This window comes from Oncorhynchus kisutch, linkage group LG1 (genome assembly GCF_002021735.2).
Source record: "Oncorhynchus kisutch isolate 150728-3 linkage group LG1, Okis_V2, whole genome shotgun sequence".
NCBI lineage: Eukaryota > Metazoa > Chordata > Actinopteri > Salmoniformes > Salmonidae > Oncorhynchus > Oncorhynchus kisutch.
In genome coordinates this window covers 66,557,503-66,577,694 of record NC_034174.2, presented here as the reverse complement: position 1 = coordinate 66,577,694, position 20,192 = coordinate 66,557,503, and the positions used below count along the sequence as shown (strand labels likewise).

General features: G+C 41.3%; 2 protein-coding genes across 4 annotated transcripts; one reads left to right on the top strand and one right to left on the bottom strand.

Annotated features, from left to right (window-relative positions):
* The first annotated feature begins 462 nt into the window (after positions 1–462).
* Positions 463–9,806, top strand: LOC109888906 (interferon gamma receptor 1). Of its 2 annotated transcripts, XM_020480062.2 has the most exons (7): positions 463–699; positions 5,009–5,126; positions 6,565–6,746; positions 7,566–7,717; positions 7,882–8,041; positions 8,250–8,392; positions 8,649–9,806. In XM_020480062.2, the coding sequence occupies exons 1-7, from the start codon at positions 633–635 to the stop codon at positions 9,069–9,071; spliced, it is 1,245 nt and encodes a 414-aa protein (XP_020335651.1). In that variant the 5' UTR covers positions 463–632; the 3' UTR covers positions 9,072–9,806. The 2 variants fall into 2 exon arrangements, with proteins under 2 accessions (XP_020335651.1, XP_031686601.1); XM_031830741.1 differs by lacking the exon at positions 463–699 and having other exon boundaries at positions 3,979–5,126.
* LOC109888888 (protein LTV1 homolog) lies at positions 9,673–19,877 on the bottom strand. Of its 2 annotated transcripts, none has more exons than XM_020480050.2 (11): positions 19,654–19,877; positions 19,074–19,205; positions 17,781–17,984; positions 17,092–17,182; positions 15,631–15,763; positions 15,188–15,398; positions 13,103–13,230; positions 12,811–12,953; positions 12,558–12,610; positions 12,117–12,317; positions 9,673–10,211 (listed from the first exon to the last, which is right to left on the bottom strand). In XM_020480050.2, exons 1-11 carry the CDS (start codon positions 19,654–19,656, stop codon positions 10,098–10,100), a joined length of 1,413 nt encoding a protein of 470 aa, XP_020335639.1. In that variant the 5' UTR covers positions 19,657–19,877; the 3' UTR covers positions 9,673–10,097. The 2 variants fall into 2 exon arrangements, with proteins under 2 accessions (XP_020335639.1, XP_020335644.1); XM_020480055.2 differs by having other exon boundaries at positions 17,092–17,179; positions 19,654–19,851.
* Positions 19,878–20,192: the final 315 nt, after the last annotated feature.

Here is a 20,192-nt window from a genome sequence, read left to right as displayed (position 1 = left end):
TTATGTTATGTTTGACCACAAATCAGCAGTAGGAGGTGGCATTGATCAAGGTAGGCTGACATGTTTTTACCTGTCCTTTGATGTCCTGCGACTGGAGAGAGATTGGGTTGAGGTCAAGCATCCGATTAGCCACCAATCACCCCATTAAAAGGTGGAAAATATTACCAATCACTCCATTCATATGGTGAATATGATATCCCACACGTGGCTAATCGGGTGCACCAAGGTGTGACTCCTCATGTTTCTTGTACTCAACTCAGATGGGACGGACATATAGTCCTTTTAGGATATATTTACTTTAGTTAACTGCCTAATAATTGCTAGGATTTTCCCCTAGAGTAGGCATATATTCTACAGAAGTCTTTAGAATTAATTATTAGAATGAAATGAGGAAACGGAGGTGTGTCAATTCGAAGAAACGGTGAAGTAATACACCTATGTGTCATTTCCTGCCGGAGAAACTGCGTCCAGTTACTTCAACGACCGATACTAGTCTGATAACACACTTTAGCTTTGCGGTTATGTCTTATAATTTAGGTTAAAGGTAGATTGCTGTTTTTTTTAAATCTAAGAATAAGTATCTCATTGTTTTTTCGGTTCCTTAAATTTCGTGGATTTGTATTTGAAAACGCATGATGTTGGCTTTTTGTGGTTCACTGACATTCCTGATGGTTTTGGTCACAGCGGTTTCCACACTGGGTAAGTTGTTTAACCTGAATGAAAACTTAGAAAACTACATTGCTTTGATTGAAGAATAGTGTGGGTTATTATTCTGATTACAAATGGGAAGGGATGATTTGCGGTAATAGGCGTAGCTATGTAATAATACTGTAATAACAATTTTGTCTGTAGGTTATCTTTTAAAGTCATGGTGTTTTGCCCACTTGTAATAATTCGACACACTATGTACTAAATCAGCTCACATCATCTTTTGTCAGTATCCTAACCTCGAAATGTCCCCAAATGATGTTATAAAAATACAAATGGGCAGTAATTCTGAGAAGTCTGCATGCGTTTGAACCTTCCCTTAGCATAAACCGACTCTACAACTCCCCATTATGTCTCATCCGCTCCTCAATTCTAACTATTAAAACCACAGGTTGATTAGTCTTGTATTGAATTCTAACATACAGTATGTAGGCAACAATTTGCTTAGGACATAGCTGTTAGATAAATGTACTTTGATCTTACATTAGCTTACCTAAACTATAATCTTACATTAGTTTACCTAAACTATAATGAAATGTTAACATCAGATTCCGTGGTATCATAATAAACCAAATCAAATTGTATTAGTCACATGCGCCGAATACAACAGAGCCCCTAACCAACAATGCGGGTAAACAAAAATATGGATGAGAATAAGAGATAAAAGTAACAAGTAATTAAAGAGAAGCAGTAAAATAACAATAGCGAGACTATATACAGGGGGGTACCGGTAATGAAAATGGTCTGGGTATCCCTTCGATTAGATGTTCAGGAGTTTTTTGTCTTGGGGGTAGAAGCTGTTTAGAAGCCGCTTGGTTTAACACGGGTGGTTTAACACGGGTGTGGTGTGTGGCAAATCCCTGGACTGGTTATCTTCTTGAGTGCTTGCTTAGACTGTTAAACACTCTTGACCTGACGAAGAAACGTTGTCAATAAAAGTGGTAATTCAATGTGCAGACCTTTCTGTTATTTTCAAGTAGGCTCATAAAACAAACATTAGTACTTTACTGTGATAAGCATGAACAGGACAATGCTTAGGTGCTTTCTGAAATTGATTGTGGGTAAGGCAGTGTTGCAAAATGGGTGTAATAGTTTATGAGAAGGAATTTTGAATGAATGCAGACGGGCAACAATGTAGCCCAACTCACCTGGACAAAGTAACACTCTTATTTGCTTCCTCATTGCTGCCAATATTCACCTGGCATTTTCAAGGAGGACAAAAGCAGTGTCTTATACATTACAATTGGCTCATTCATCCCCCTGTAACTATTCCCCAGGTCGTTGCTGTAAATGAGAACGTGTTCTCAGTCAACTTACCTGGTAAAATAATGGTCAAATAAATACAAATAAAAAAAGTTAATGGAGATCTCTGGTTGAGATGAGAGTTGTGTCGTTTGGTTGAACATATAGCTGTCTAACAGAAATTGCCCAAGGTGCTGACATGAGGAAGTTAGTGTTGCTCAATCACACTTTGATAAACAAATTGTTTCATTTGATTTAGTGTGTATAGAGGGGTTGGTTATTTAGCAACAAAACCGACGCTTGAACAACTATGGGACAAAACAGACAGGGTTGGCTTAGATTGTTGACAACATAAACTATATTCATCCTTCAAATGTTTATTGAAAACAAACTAAATCATATCAAAGCGCTTTCTCCCCCATCGGTGGAAGTGCATCATTTTCATGATGCGATTGATTGGGGCAGAAATCTGTGTGTTGTTGTGATACTTGATAGCCAGATAGTTAGCAACAATTACAAGAAGCTGCCATATGGGGAATCGTAGGTGGCTCGTTTTGTCTTGTTATTGATACCATCCCTTAGAAAAAAGATTGCAGTTCTGAAACTGCAGGAAAAGTGCAGTAACTGCAGTCAACTGTGGTATTTTGGACCCAGTAGTTGCAGAATAATTGCAGTGTACTGCAGTTGCACTGGAAAATTACTGCAGTAAAAAAAACGGTTATTTTTGAAGTAGTGTTTGCATCATACTGCATTTATACTGCACTCTAACTGCAATTATTAACTGGTTGGTTCGAGCCCTGAATGCTGATTGGCTGACAGCCATGGTATATCAGAACGCATACCTCAGGTATTACGAAACATGTATTATTACTGCTTTAATTACATTGGTAACCAGTTTATAATAGCAATAAGGCACCTTGGGCGTTTGTGACGTATGGCCAATATACCACGGCTAAGGGCTGTGTTCAGGAACTCTGCGTTGCGTCGTGCGTAAGAACAGCCCTTAGCCGTGGTATATTGACCATATACCACACCTCCTCAAGCCATATTGCTTAATTATACCACAGTGTACTGCAGTTATAGTTATAGTACACTCTGACTGCAATTTATTTTCATAAGGGATGTTTTGAGGTGTTTTGACTGTCATTCAAGGTTTTACTGCTAACCTACAAAGCATTACATGGGCTTGCTCCTACCTATCTCTCTGATTTGGTCCTGCCGTACATACCTATACGTACGCTACGGTCACAAGACGCAGGCCTCCTAATTGTCCCTAGAATTTCTAAGCAAACAGCTGGAGGCAGGGCTTTCTCCTATAGAGCTCCATTTTTATGGAACGGTCTGCCTACCCATGTCAGAGACGCAAACTCGGTCTCAACCTTTAAGTCTTTACTGAAGACTCATCTCTTCAGTGGGTCATATGATTGAGTGTAGTCTGGCCCAGGAGTGGGAAGGTGAACGGAAAGGCTCTGGAGCAACGAACCGCCCTTGCTGTCTCTGCCTGGCCGGTTCCCCTCTTTCCACTGGGATTCTCTGCCTCTAACCCTATTACAGGGGCTGAGTCACTGGCTTGCTGGGGCTCTCTCATGCTGTCCCTGGAGGGGGTGCGTCACCTGAGTGGGTTGATTCACTGTTGTGGTCATCCTGTCTGGGTTGGCCCCCCCCCCCCCCCTTGGGTTGTGCCGTGGCGGAGATCTTTGTGGGCTATACTCAGCCTTGTCTCAGGATGGTAAGTTGGTGGTTGAAGATATCCCTCTAGTGGTGTGGGGGCTGTGCTTTGGCAAAGTGGGTGGGGTTATATCCTTCCTGTTTGGCCCTGTCCGGGGGTGTCCTCGGATGGGGCCACAGTGTCTCCTGACCCCTCCTGTCTCAGCCTCCAGTATTTATGCTGCAGTAGTTTATGTGTCGGGGGGCTGGGGTCAGTTTGTTATATCTGGAGTACTTCTCCTGTCCTATTCGGTGTCCTGTGTGAATCTAAGTGTGCGTTCTCTAATTCTCTCCTTCTCTCTTTCTTTCTCTCTCTCGGAGGACCTGAGCCCTAGGACCATGCCCCAGGACTACCTGACATGATGACTCCTTGCTGTCCCCAGTCCACCTGGCCATGCTGCTGTTCCAGTTTCAACTGACCTGAGCCCTAGGACCATGCCCCAGGACTACCTGACATGATGACTCCTTGCTGTCCCCAGTCTACCTGGCCATGCTGCTGCTCCAGTTTCAACTTCCACCTGACTGTGCTGCTGCTCTAGTTTCAACTGTTCTGCCTTATTATTATTCGACCATGCTGGTCATTTATGAACATTGAACATCTTGACCATGTTCTGTTATAATCTCCACCCGGCACAGCCAGAAGAGGACTGGCCACCCCACATAGCCTGGTTCCTCTCTAGGTTTCTTCCTAGGTATTGGCCTTTCTAGGGAGTTTTTCCTAGCCACTGTGCTTCTCCACCTGCATTGCTTGCTGTTTGGGGTTTTAGGCTGGGTTTCTGTACAGCACTTTGAGATATCAGCTGATGTACGAAGGGCTATATAAATAAATTTGATTTGATTTGATTTGATGTCTATGCTAAAATGTGCTAGCTCGTTAACCATTAACTGTAATGATGTATTTGAGAGACAAGTGCTCATTGTGCAAATGTATTTATATTTTCAATAAGAAAAATAATGATTTGTTCTGTAGTCTAGATGACACCAATGGGGGATTGCCTTATTTAGCTTATACATGGGGGGGGTTACGGAGGAAACAGGTTGCATTATCTCAGGGGCATCAACAAGCACATACTGCATACACTCAATCTTCAAAGTTTAGATCACATTTGAAATTATACCTATGATTGAATACATAACTTTACCAAGACAGGTGGAACTGTTTCGCCTTTGCTCCAAAGCTGTTGCCATGAACAACCAGTCGAGTCAATGTACTCTGGTGAAGGTTCCCTTGGTACTAACCCTCATGAGCAAAGCCTCAAGACGTTAACACTGAGACAACCTGCATGGCAGGTTCTTCACCTTGCCTGCATAAGCCTACTAACTAAATGTAATGTCTTCTTTTCCTGGACAGTTCCACCTCCAGAAAATGTGACAGTGAGCTGCAACAACTTTCAGACAACTGTTTATTGGAACTACAGTGAACTGCTTCGTCAACCTCTCTTCAAATTGAAAATAAATAGTGATCTCAAGTGAGCTCTGCTGGTATTCTAATGAGTAGTAGCTACTACAGGCTACTGCTGACTTGGTTTTGGATGACTTCATAATGGCTTACATATGACATATACACCATTGTAGGAGGCTGGTGGGAGGAACTATAGGAAGATGGGAACATTGTAATGGCTTGAATGGAATGGTACAAAAACACACATAAAGAACATGTTTGACTCCGTTCCAGAACTCCATTCCAGCTATTACGATGAGCCCGTCCTCCTATAGCTCCTCCCAATAAGTTCCTCTGATATACACTATGAAAGAACAATGAGGGACAGTGTCCCGGACACAGATTAAACCTAGTCATGAACTAAGAAGCATGTTACAATGGAGATTCAAATTTTAGTCCTGGACTAGGCTTAGTCTGTGTCTGGGAAACCGTCCCTAAATGTTTATTCATGTTTGTAAAATCATGCTTTAATTGTTGATGAAATATGAGTTTGTCTAACTATACTGAACAAAAATATAAACACAACCTGTAAAGTGTTGGTCCCATGTTTCATGAGCTGAAATAAAAGATCCCAGAAATGTTCAATACACACTAAAGAAATCTTATTTCTCTCAAATTTTGTGCACAAATTTGTTAACGTCGCTGTTAGTGAGCATATCTCCTGACAGTTGTATCATATAAAGAAGCAGATTAAACAGGATGATCATTACACAGGTGCACCTTGTGCTGTGGACAATAAAAGGTCACTCTAGAATGTGTAGTTTTGTCACACAACACAATCGCCTCATGTTTCAGCATGATAATGCACGGGCCCCATGTCACAAGGATCTGTACACAATTCCTGGAAGCTGAAAATGTGCCAGTTCTTCCATGGCATGCATACTCACCAGACATGTCAACCATTGAGCTTTTTTTGGGGGTGCTCTCGATCGACTTGTATGACAGCATGTTCCAGTTCCTGCCAATATCCAGCAACTCCGCACATCCATTGAAGAGGAGTGGGACAACATTCAACAGGCCACAATAAACAGCCTGATCAATTCTGTACAAAAGAGATGTGACGAGCTACATGAAGCAAATGGTGGTCACACCAGATACTGACTGGTTTTCTAATCCACGCCCCTATTTTTTTTTAAAGGTATCTGTGACCATATCTCTTTTCCCAGCCATGTGACATCTATAGATTAGAGCCTAAATAATGTATTATATGAACTGTGACGCAGTAAAATCTTTGAAATTGTTGCATGTTACGTTTATATTTTTGTTCAGTGTATATCATTTGTTTGAAAAGAATAGCATCAGATACCTTAACCACAGGGATTAGCCTGTTACTTGAAACGATATCCTAACAGAGGTATCTGCTTATTCAACTATGACACATGATCTATTAACAGTTTCTAACTCTGTTTGTTGGTTGAGTGCCGTCTTTCTGTTAAATGTATCTAATGCTCCCCGTTTTTTTGTAGCCTTAGTTTTCCACTGGATTCCACTAAACAGCATCATTATGACCTCTCCCCCTTCATATGGAATGCTAAAGAATTGGATCGCTACTTTGTGACTATAACGGCCAGTGATGAAACGGAGGAATCGGCATCTCTGGAGTCCTCGATATTCACATTTAGTAGAGACCTTACAGCTGACATCAAGTGTAAGTACAATGTTTTCAAAAGTGTGTTTTCAAAGTGAACATTGAAAACATACCAATATTTTTCCTCCTTGTAAGAAATGTGATTTTTTTGGGACATAAAAAATGACATCCATCCAAGCAACAGAGAGGTACAGTATCAGTCAAAAGTTTTGACATACCTACTCCTTCAAGAGTGTGCAAACTGTCATCAAGGCAAAGGGTGGCTACTTTGAAGAATCTCAAATATAAAATATATTTTGATTTGTTTAACACTTTTTTGGTTACTACATGATTCCATATGTGTTATTTCATAGTCTTTATATCTTCACTATTATTCTACAATGTAGAAAATTGTACAAATAAAGAAAAACTCTTTCATGAGTAGGCGTATCCAAACTTTTGACTGGTACTGTGTAAATATGACAAAATCGAAGTACTGTAGTCCTCCTCCAGGTCAGTATATTGAGGGAGTCCTCCTCCAGGTCAGTATATTGAGGTAGTTCTCCTCCAGGTCAGTATATTGAGGTAGTCCTCCTCCAGGTCAGTATATTGAGGTAGTCCTCCTCCAGGTCAGTATATTGAGGTAGTCCTCCTCCAGGTCAGTATGTTGAGGTAGTCCTCCTCCAGGTCAGTATGTTGAGGTAGTCCTCCTCCAGGTCAGTATATTGAGGGAGTCCTCCTCCAGGTCAGTATATTGAGGTAGTCCTCCTCCAGGTCAGTATATTGAGGTAGTCCTCCTCCAGGTCAGTATGTTGAGGTAGTCCTCCTCCAGGTCAGTATAGTCATTACTGCAGGCTTTTTCTCTAACTCTACTCTAATACCCTTTTCATTTTATCTCAGGCAAGTTGGATTTCCCTGCTGTAAAAGTGTCAATGAAGGATATGGAGGTCACAGTTAGCTTCGACAACCCTTACCACCTGTACACAGAACTGAAAGAGTCTCACATACGTGAAGATGACAAACACTTCCTTTACCATGTAACCTATGAAAATGTAAGTATGATTAAAATGTCCCTTAATTGGTTACAATCTACAGTATACATACAGAGGGTACACAGTGGGTACACAGTGAATAAGTAATGATGACTAATGGATACTTAACGATGGTGTTGGCATTAGCTGATTTACTGGTTTCATATTCTTTCTTCTGTCTGCAGACTGAAGGCTCTTTTAAGTGTCAGATAAAAGACAAAGTCTGTCGCCATCACTTCACAGTCCGGGAGAACAAGGAGCAGTACTGTGTTAGTCTGGAGGGGAATGCAATGAGCCGCAAAGTGATGTTCAGCAGAATAGGACCCATCTGTGGCGATGAAGACAGTAAGTACACTACCGTGGTTGACATTACATCTGTTTGTTATGTCTGGTCCAAGTAGGTGCTATGTAATTCTAGCGTTTTGTTTGTATGAATTATTGCAGTTTTGATGAATTATTATAGTCAAAATGAATAATGGCTATGGAAAGTTCTCACAATGAAATGGTGTGCTAGTTAAGTGATTCAGTGACTGATATGTTTATCTATCTGCAGAAACAATTTCACTGAAATCATCTTTGCTCATGCTTTTGCCATTGATCATCATTGGCATTGTGGCCTTTGTAGTCTTTGTGACAATAAGGCTCTGCAAGAGAAGTATGAGGAAAAGAAACTTGTCCAATTTTCCAAAGACTTTGGTAAGCGCATAATGTGTATGGTGGGTAACGTGCAATGTATGCATTATGTAGAATGTGTAAAATATAGTGTATATTATGTATACAGCAGTACTGTGTGTCGTATACTATTTTCCCCTCTGGGACAAGATCATCTTATCCGATGCTTTTGCTTGTTGCTAGAACAGTATATGTTATCGGTTTCTTTTCTGGTCCAAAAGAGTAACCATACACCCCGAGCTGACTAATCTCAATTTGGCTATGTATTATTGTTTCACAGGCTTCAATCCTATCAAACCCACATGACAAGAATATAATGCAACTGCAATGCGAGATCATAGCGCCCATCAGTGGCATAGAACCAGCTACCACCACATCCCAGAGCATGTTGGAAACTTCCGAAGAGGAGGAACCGACCACTAACGTTGGATTTTCATCTTACCTGCAATACCCCATTAGTTCTGGGCAGGTGGGAGAGGGCTTATTTGACAGAAGAAGCCAATTATGGTCTGAGCTTCTGAAGGTGACACAGCCATGCTCTGTGCTGCTGTGTGGAGATGATGACTCAGAGGAATCAGACTCAAGGACATTGGAGGTGGAGGACATGGATTCCCCAGCCTCTGGCTATGACACACAACACATTCCTCTACTGGAGGTGGAGATGAGTGCAGGAGATGTAGTGGTGCACTATGGCTCCACCTGAGCACCTCTGAACTCAGGCCTCTGTAAATCACACCTTTCACTGTATAGGTGAAAGACAATGACTTCACAGAACTGGTTTACCTAGGTACACTGATACACTGTCGTGCCTCACTGATTTTCAATCACGTCTTCAGTGGTGTAGCTCTTCATTCCAAGACTCAATCATGGACACGCTTACTGACAGTTGTGGCTGCTTAGTGCGATGTATTGTCTTAACCTTCTTGCCCTTTGTGCTGTTGTCTGTGCCCAATAATGTTTGTGCCATGTTTTGCTGCTGCCATGCTGTGTTTTCATGTGTTGCTGCCATGCTATGTTGTCATCTTAGGTCTCTATGTAGTGTTGGGGTTTCTCTCATCGTGACTTTTGTCTTATAATTTTAGATAACGATTAACACTTTGAATATTGTTATTTTCTGTTGTTGTGTTTCTTTTTTTATGGTCCCTGTGAGATTTCTGGAAATCTATCGCCAGTCCAAATCTGTGGGCTGAACTAATCCTCAGTAAACTTTACTCAGGCTGTAAAAAACTTTGGGCTTGTTGGGCATTGAAATATAATTGAATAACCAAATGAATGACACACTACTCCAAATCAAACACTCAGTATTTACTAAAGATATCCACTGACTTTTATTTTCTGTAATTCCTCTCGACAAAACCCCCCCAGGAAGAATCTTTAGCTTTATTGTATAAGGTAGAATGGTTTGTGAACTGCACTCTGATGATTGACATGCTACCTTCAGAACAGTTGATCTATAAAAAAAACTAACATCTGAATTACCCTGGTCCTAGATCTGTTTGTGCAGTCTTGGAGACTCTTACTGTGATGACCATAGGGGTTGGGGAGAGCACAAACAGATCTGGGACCAGGCTACATCAATCTCTGAACACTTCGCAAAGAATGTCACACGGCCCATAGTCCTCGTGTTGGGGTCCTCTGCAAAATGGCAGTTGCAGGGTTGTTATTCATCAGTAAACCAGTTAAGAGGATGAGCACAAAGTCAGTCCCAATTCATCTTCCATCTGGGCAGCTAAGACAGCTTTAGACCCTGGACGTTGGAACGCAGGTTCAACATTTGTTTCTCTTGATAGACCTTTTCCTGTTTGAACGCCTCTTTGTTGGCCTTCTTTTCTGTTCTTCGCTCCTGTAGAAACATTCAAGCAATATGGTGTCAATGGTGAAGGACAAAAAGCTTTCTACAAGATATCTAAATACTTGAACCGTATTCATAGATGACACTTACAAAAAAAATTATTATAGAATGTGATATATATATATATATATATATACAGTGCCTTGCGAAAGTATTCGGCCCCCTTGAACTTTGCGACCTTTTGCCACATTTCAGGCTTCAAACATAAAAATGTAAAACTGTTTTTTTTTGTGAAGAATCAACAACAAGTGGGACACAATCATGAAGTGGAACGATTTTTAACAAATCAAAAACAGAAAAATTGGGCGTGCAAAATTATTCAGCCCCCTTAAGTTAATACTTTGTAGCGCCACCTTTTGCTGTGATTATAGCTGTAAGTTGCTTGGGGTATGTCTCTATCAGTTTTGCACATCGAGAGACTGACATTATTTCCCATTCCTCCTTGCAAAACAGCTCGAGCTCAGTGAGGTTGGATGGAGAGCATTTGTGAACAGCAGTTTTCAGTTCTTTCCACAGATTCTCGATTGGATTCAGGTCTGGACTTTGACTTGGCCATTCTAACACCTGGATATGTTTATTTTTGAACCATTCCATTGTAGATTTTGCTTTATGTTTTGGATCATTGTCTTGTTGGAAGACAAATCTCCGTCCCAGTCTCAGGTCTTTTGCAGACTCCATCAGGTTTTCTTCCAGAATGGTCCTGTATTTGGCTCCATCCATCTTCCCATCAATTTTAACCATCTTCCCTGTCCCTGCTGAAGAAAAGCAGGCCCAAACCATGATGCTGCCACCACCATGTTGACAGTGGGGATGGTGTGGTCAGGGTGATGAGCTGTGTTGCTTTTACACCAAACATAACATTTTGCATTGTTGCCAAAAAGTTAAATTTTGGTTTCATCTGACCAGAGCACCTTCTTCCACATGTTTGGTGTGTCTCCCAGGTGGCTTGTGGCAAACTTTAAACAACACTTTTTATGGATGTCTTTAAGAAATGGCTTTCTTGCCACTCTTCCATAAAGGCCATATTTGTGCAATATACGACTGATTGTTGTCCTATGGACAGAGTCTCCCACCTCAGCTGCAGAGATCTACAGTTCATCCAGAGTGATCATGGGCCTCTTGGCTGCATCTCTGATCAGTCTTCTCCTTGTATGAGCTGAAAGTTTAGAGGGACGGCCAGGTCTTGGTAGATTTGCAGTGGTCTGATACTCCTTCCATTTCAATATTATCGCTTGCACAGTGCTCCTTGGGATGTTTAAAGCTTGGGAAATCTTTTTGTATCCAAATCCGGCTTTAAACTTCTTCACAACAGTATCTCGGACCTGCCTGGTGTGTTCCTTGTTCTTCATGATGCTCTTTGCGCTTTTAACGGACCTCTGAGACTATCACAGTGCAGGTGCATTTATACGGAGACTTGATTACACACAGGTGGATTGTATTTATCATCATTAGTCATTTAGGTCGACATTGGATAATTCAGAGATCCTCACTGAACTTCTGGAGAGAGTTTGCTGCACTGAAAGTAAAGGGGCTGAATAATTTTGCACGCCCAATTTTTCAGTTTTTGATTTGTTAAAAAAGTTTAAATGTCGTTCCACTTCATGATTGTGTCCCACTTGTTGTTGATTCTTCACAAAAAAATCCAGTTTTATATCTTTATGTTTGAAGCCTGAAATGTGGCAAAAGGTTGCAAAGTTCAAGGGGGCCGAATACTTTCGCAAGGCACTGTATATAGAGAGAGATATATAGTGATATTTAAATGGAGCACACTATGACCATTGTTCCAGGAGCTTTTTCAACAATTTTGTTACCCACCCAATAATAAATGAATTCTCCACATGAACACCCAGTAGGGAGGGCCAGACAGAACTATTAGTCGTGAGTATAGTAACCTACCTTGCGCTCCTCTTTGATGGCCCGTTTCCTGGCTTTCCGCTCCTCCTTGCTCTCCTCGCGAGGCCGGTACTGTGTGGCGACGCGGGGCAGGTCTGAGTCGTTGATACGCTCCATGCGCTCAGCCTGCTTGGCTGTCAGGCCCCTCCCGGGAAGGACGTCCAGAGGAATGCCTGTCCTGGTGGATACTCGGATGGGCTTGGCCTGATTAGAGAACACAGAAATACACCACTATCGGTCTGTACTGTGTAGCATCTCATATCAACAGCAACAATGGCCCTGAGCTGATGCCTTGAATTCACAACTTAGTAGCTAATGTTGGGTAGGAAGACGAGCTAAAAGCCTCTCAAAATATTGAACGTTAGACATGCAACTTAATACGTGACAACGTATTTCTTTCTGTCATCTTCGCTCAAACAACCGACAGAGGAAAACATTTCTTACCTTTGGTGGATCTTTGATGATTTTGGGATGGTTATACAAATTCGAATAGGTACCTTGGATAGTAAAGAAAAACAAAGGATTTCAAATATTCATTAAAAAAAAGAAAATGTAGTAATTATGGTAACAAACATCTAGCCAATTCGTATGTCATCAGAACTAAATTATGTCATCAGGCATGTACTACAATGGTAATCTTAAAGTGTTAGTTACTGAACAGAGAGGTAATAGCAACACGGTTAGTAGACTCACTTACTGATAATGGTTTCACAGTCCCACTTCTCTGCTGGTGCCGTCAGGACAATGGTCTCCATCTCCTGTTCCTCTTCGTCCTCATCTTCCTCCTCCTCCCTCACCACTGGCAGCTCTTTAGGACCCAGGGCGTCAGGCCTCTGGTAGCTGAAAGAATACAGTTGATTCGATTACTGTCATTATCTATAGTTAAACACACATACACAAAGACATATAATCCATTGTGTCCAATGAGGATGTCTACTTCGGTCTTTATCTAAGAGTATTGCTATGGCTAGAGTTATACACACACTCACTCTAACTCCTTCTGCTTGAAGTAGTCTTTGATGACCTCCTCCAGGCGAGCACTGTCTGGCTCGATATGCCCTTCCAGCTCAGCGTTGTCCAGGGCCCCAATCTCATCCTCGTCAAACTGCTCGAAAAACTATGCGAGACAGACAGAAACAAGTTTGGAAAACGATACAATGATATTAATTGAAATAATTGTTTGAATTAAATGAATATCATTAGTTGAAATCAGCACCTGAGTGTAGAGTGACAGTATTACCGCCACACCGGTGGTCACGAGTCATGAAGCCAGTCAAATTCCACATGACTGTTTAGTCACGGTAATTAGGCTTCTCCAAGCTGAAGCTGCTGGTCATTAGTAGCCTACCAAACTGCCTGGTACTCAGCGCTCAATTTTCCCTCTAATCACTCTGACATCAATGCAAATGTATTCAAAAATGTATTCAAAACACTTCATGAGAGCCCATGAGCTCATGTTGCGCAACATTTCCATAGGCTATGCAATTGGGGGAGAAAACAGAGTGATGGCCTCTATTAAAAAGAAGATTCCATCAGCTTTCTATAGGCTAGCCCTACTACATTTATTTCTCAACATTCCTAATATTAAGCACATTGCTTCTCTTTACGACAGGAGTATAGCCTACCTGGCTGGCATGAAAATAAACCACGGGGAAAAGCGTCCCCCATTCGCTATTTAAGTGCATAGATGACATGTATTTTTCACGCTGTCCGTGTTGACACATGATAATGGTCAAATCTAAATACAAATTCACACATATGTTATTTAGCATATGTAAAGACAATATTAAATTAAGAATAGTCTGATGGGTGACAATATTAGCCTATCACTTGTGAATCTTTTTTTGTGTGACGTGTTCGAATCATAGTCACACACCTCATGTAGCCTAGCCCATCGGCCTATATGTTGTAATAAGGTTTGTATCGCAACTAAAGTGGCCAAATAACTTCTTAAAATTAGGCACATTAATCTGCTTTACAAGGGGTGTAGCCTAACTGGCATACATAAGCAAACATAAGTTTGGGAAAGATCATTTACACCATACAAATGCACCTTAATAATAAAAGCACTACATACATAATCCTATTTGCAGTCACTTTTGATGGTGTTTTTCGCTAATGGAACATTTGCGCTTATAATGTGAAGAAATAGCTGAATAGTTTATCAACATTTTAAGCTAAATGTTCTGATCTGTGGCTTCACATTGCATAAAAACGTTTTTGTTGATGCTAGTGGTTGTATTAATTTGGGATCCATTGCATCCCACAACTGTCCCAGACTATGTTTGGAATATTTATTTCTCGCACAAAATAGATAGACTTTTGTACTATGGGGGATAGTAGATAGACATAGGCTAGTGCTTTTGCTGTTCTTTAGGCCTACTCATCTTTTTGGCTGACAAAAAGTAAATGTGGACAGCTCTTCCAAGATCTTCAATATGCACCTCGGAATTGGATAAGGATGCCAGCAGTTGCGCATGTCTTAACTTGTAGCCTGTGGACAAGACCCGGTCACGTGACGGAGAGCCGTGTGAGTGAGAGACGCTTCAGATTGCGCAGCGCACTCAGGGAGAAGGGCACAACGCAGCACTCCGGGCTGCAAAAGGCACAGATTTTTTTAGGGTGCATTACGGCCACAAAGGGGATGCCGCTGTGAAATCCGAGGCATTATCAATTGCTTGTCGAATTGTCAATGAGAGGCTATTGGAGTGTGTACAGGTTGCAGAAAAAAACTAAGCAGAGCTCATGCATTTTCAAGCAACTTATTTAAGTTCAGTCTCATCAGTCTCATCATGCAGCCGTACAATGTATTAAAAATCAAAACATAAAACCCAAACGTGTATTAGGCTTCTTAAAATGTGGAAGACAGGAGAGGCTAAATGTGTTTATGTCAATTACCGTGAGACCAACAGTTATTTGCTTGACAATCAACAACTGACTTAATTGTGACCTCCACAGCCCTACCACAGTGTTTATGCTGTTAGAACAGCCAGTCACTCACAGTTTATCTTTACCTAAGGTCACAAAATGCAACCCAGGTCCAAACCCAAAAAGGATGTCCAGGGCTCACTGACCTTCTCAAAGCGGTCGTCCAGCAGCGTGAGCTGTTCGTTCCTCCTCATGACTGACGAGGTCATGGAGTATTCTGTGAAGCGAGTTTTCGTCTCCTCGTCCATGAACATGAACTCCCTGGGGCGCCCCTCGCCATCCTCATCACCAGAGGCCATGTCCCCCTCAGAGTCGCTCTCTTCTTCCTCTGTATCCTCCCACTCTTCATCATCGTCACTGCAATGAGCGAGACAGAGAGGTTTCCAACAGCACAAAGAGCCTTGGGAGAGCACAGCCTTATTGAGACACGACTTCAATTAGCAGATATCAACCAGCTCTCAGTAAGAAACTGAAACCACAAAAAGCAATCCTCTTTCTCAACAATTGTAGCTTGATTGGTATAGCTCATATTAATGGGACTAAGGGTTGGTAAAAACAAATGAAACTGATATAAAGTATATATTCTTACCCCACGCCAACAGCTCCATTGACATCGTTGGCCTTCAAAATGAAATCGTCATCCAGCATGTTGTCTGGGTCGTCAAAGTCAAAGTCCTCATCGAGAGCAGCTACGATGTCTGGGTCCATGTCCAGCCTGGGTCCTTTGAGACAAAACATTTTATTAATTTTTTTTTTTAAATCACCTTTATTTAACCAGGTAGGCAAGTTGAGAACAACTTCTCATTTACAATTGCGACCTGGCCAAGATAAAGCAAAGCAGTTCAACACATACAACGACACAGAGTTACACATGGAGTAAAACAAACAAAGTCAATAATACAGTATACACAAGTCTATATATACGATGTGAGCAAATGAGGTGAGATAAGGGAGGTAAAGGCAAAAAAAGGCCATGGTGGCAAAGTAAATACAATATAGCAAGTAAACACTGGAATGGTAGATTTGCAGTGGAAGAATGTGCAAAGTAGAAATAAAAATAATGGGGTGCAAAGGAGCTAAATAAATAAATAAATAAAATAAATACAGTAGGGAAAGAGGTAGTTGTTTGGGCTAAATTACAGGTGGACTATGTACAGGTGCAGTAATCTGTGAGCTGCTCTGACAGTTGATGCTTAAAGCTAGTGAGGGAGATAAGGGTTTCCAGTTTCAGAGATTTTTGCAGTTCGTTCCAGTCATTCGCAGCAGAGAACTGGAAGGAGAGGCGGCCAAAGAAAGAATTGGTTTTGGGGGTGACTAGAGAGATATACCTGCTGGAGCGTGTGCTACAGGTGGGAGATGCTATGGTGACCAGCGAGCTGAGATAAGGGGGGACTTTACCTAGCAGGGTCTTGTAGATGACATGGAGCCAGTGGGTTTGGTGACGAGTATGAAGCGAGGCCCAGCCAACGAGAGCGTACAGGTCGCAATGGTGGGTAGTATATGGGGCTTTGGTGACAAAACGGATTGCACTGTGATAGACTGCATCCAATTTTTTGAGTAGGGTATTGGAGGCTATTTTGAAAATGACATCGCCGAAGTCGAGGACTGGTAGGATGGTCAGTTTTACAAGGGTATGTTTGGCAGCATGAGTGAAGGATGCTTTGTTGCGAAATAGGAAGCCAATTCTAGATTTAACTTTGGATTGGAGATGTTTGATATGGGTCTGGAAGGAGAGTTTACAGTCTAACCAAACACCTAAGTATTTGTAGTTGTCCACGTATTCTAAGTCAGAGCCGTCCAGAGTAGTGATGTTGGACAGGCGGGCAGGTGCAGGTAGCGATCGGTTGAAGAGCATGCATTTAGTTTTACTTGTATTTAAGAGCAATTGGAGGCCACGGAAGGAGAGTTGTATGGCATTGAAGCTTGCCATGAGGGACAAGAGTTAACTTGAAGAATTCACTGATTTAGAATAATGACCTGGCCATAAAACAAATAACCCAAAATGGCATCTTTCTGGAGTTTGGTTTTGTTACTGGCAGAGGCCTCTTACCTGAGATGGGGGCAGCTTTGTTCAACATTCCCACCTCCTCCTCAAACTCTGACGCAAACACAGAGGAGGGCAAGTTGAAGGAGACGGTCTGCTGAAGTTAAAAAAGAATGTTTAATACTTTCATTTATCACAATTACCTCAAATAAAACTGCTACCCTACGCACTGTGGCTATAAAATGCAAAGTGGTTACTCATAGAAATGTAGTCATGATAGCTAATGTTGCCCCCACACCCCATCCTACAGTCACTCCTACCACAACCTATACAATATGATTTTTGTTTTTAATTGAAGCTTTATTTAACTTGGCAAGTCTGTTAAGAACAAATTCTTATTTACAATGACAGCGGGTTAACTGCCTTGTTCAAGCGCAGAACAACAGATTTTTACCTTGTCAACTCTGGGATTTGATCCAGCAAACGTTATGTTAATGGCCCAATGCTCTAACCACAAGGCTACCTGCCACCCCATCGTGAAAGCCACTGTCATGTGTTGACATGTCACAACTGGGGAAATTTGATCTCCCAAATTCCAGCCTTTAAAAACGAATCCAGCTATCTACAGTGTTAACAAAGGACCAGATAATTTTGCCTTGTATTTACACCATAAGCAGTTTGGTCCAATATATAGCCCAAACATTTTCACAACCGTTCCACACAGCAACAACCACTGGACCTCCTGCTAAACTTACAGGAGTAACCTTTTCCTCCTCCTCCTCATCTTCCTCGTCATCCCCATCCTGGAGGTCATGGGTACGTTTGCCTCTCTGTGATTTGCCAGATGAAGCCCACTCTACAGGCCGAGCCGTTTCTCTCAGGTGCTGCAGATAGTTGTAGTCATCGTCGAAAAACACCCCAAACTCCCTCTGCTCCTCTTGCCGCTTCTCCACCTCCACCTGAACACAGACAGTGGTTACAGACTGACACAAAACATACAATTGTGCACATAAAGCAGGATTACACACACCAAATATCTTGGTTGTCCTTGGTCAATGAAAATCTACAACAAATATGTTTTTGACTTGAAGATTAACTCTTCTACTATGATAAGTAGCCTAAATATTGTAACCAATGGATGTCTTTAGATGAAAACTGTGACCATTTCTTCCATTGCAACACTAAATACCTTAGTACATGTACCAGACTTTACTAACACAGTGGTTCCCAATAAGGGGTACTAGAACCCCTGGGGGTACTTGGTCTATCCACAGGGGGTACTTGACAAGACTCTCAATCAAATGTATTTATAAAGCCCGTCCTACATCAGCAGATGTCAAAGTGCTATACAGAAACCCAGCCTAAAATCCCAAACAGTAAGCAATGCAGATGTTGAAGCACGATACTCAAGACTCATGAGACCATAGGTCCTACTGGTAAAATGCACACGAGTGGGTACTTCAGCAGTACTCAGGGCAGAGCAAAATTCAGTTGATGGTACAGTGAGTACGTTTTCTATGCAATACTCATGTAAACACCTTACTCTGTTTGTCTTAATCGACATAAGGACATAATCGATGTAAACATATGCCGAATAAAACACTTGCTTTTCTGAACAATCTTTCAAATTATTTGGGCATGTAAACACCTTAATCGGCATTCCAGCCGTGTATTTGATCTGTGCTGGCGAGCCTCCTTTAACACGAATGAAGTAAGTATGGTACAACTGAACATATGCGTCTTACAAGTAGTTTTCACATACAAACTTTACATGTTCGAACTCAGAATTAAATATGCTTCCCGAAAATAACATGTTCACTGTGGTAGAACGTTCATTTTGATTAGCGATTTTCGTCATTTATCAGAGCGCCAACAGGTAGCCTTTTCAGACGTGTCCATGTAAACGGATTAGGGGAATTGTTCTTCTTGGAAAACATGTATACGTTTTAATCAAATGTATATTAATCTGACTATCCACAATCTCATTATTTTGTGCGTGTAACCATACTCAGTAACCAGAAAAGCTTGGGAACCACTGTACACGTTACCTTTTGTGCGGGTAGGAGGACATGCTGCGGTGCTTTCTCGTCAGCAGCGAGGGGGTCCCTCTGACTTCTGTGGACCAGGTGGAAGGTCACCGCTTTCTTCTTGTCAATAAATGCCTTCTTCCTTTTGTTAGGCTAGAAAAGAAAGGCATGTAGATAATGTAACTTGTTACATAGTCTTAGGGTCAACTGTATCAGGCTCAGATGCAGCAATATGTCAGTGACCTGTGTTGAGTGGTCACTGTTCATCACAAGCCTTTTGTATATGAGGATCAGGCAGTACACAAAGAACTGTTTTGAAATGTAAATTGTTGTTGATGGACTAGCTAGTTAGCTAACAACAAACACCAACACACAAGCTAGTTGGTTGGCTATTGCTAAAGCTATCAATCTCACCCATATTTGAAAGAACAGATATTAACTAACACATTTGATTTAATAGTCATTGACAATCACAACAGTTGGTATTATGTATGTGACGTTAACGTTAGTAAGTTAGCTACTTATCCGTCGACATATATATATATATAGCATGCTAAGCTAGCAAAGCTAAGACAACATTGGCAGCTGAAAGTGTGCTTACCATAGTTCAATTGGACCGCTGTGAACACACTTCAAAATTATTTTTACAAAAACGTTTGTTACAGTTTATTTCGCGCTAAAAGTGTAATTTACGGGGATTTAAATAGAAAAAATGGTCAATGTTGTTTATCCACGCCGACTCCTTCCTCACACGCTGCTTCTACCATTTTTGGAACAAACCATTTCACAGGACTAAAGGGGTGTAGTTTGTTCACTTCATACACTACATCAGATTGCTATACATTCTTGAATTTGTATTAATATATTATGTTGCCAAAGTATGTATTCTCTGTATGAAATAATTGTTAATTGAAAACCAAGCAAGTGGAATGTAAGTAGCCTGGCGGGTAGGAAGGAGCGTTGGGCCAGTAACCGAAAGGTTGCTGGATCGAATCCCCGAGCTGACAAGGTAAAAATGTGTCGTTGTACGCAAGGCAGTAATTTTGTATAAATATATTATTCTTATTTATTGTTATTAACAAATGAATACAGAAAGTACATGGGGAACACAAGTATATATAAATAATATACAAAGGACAA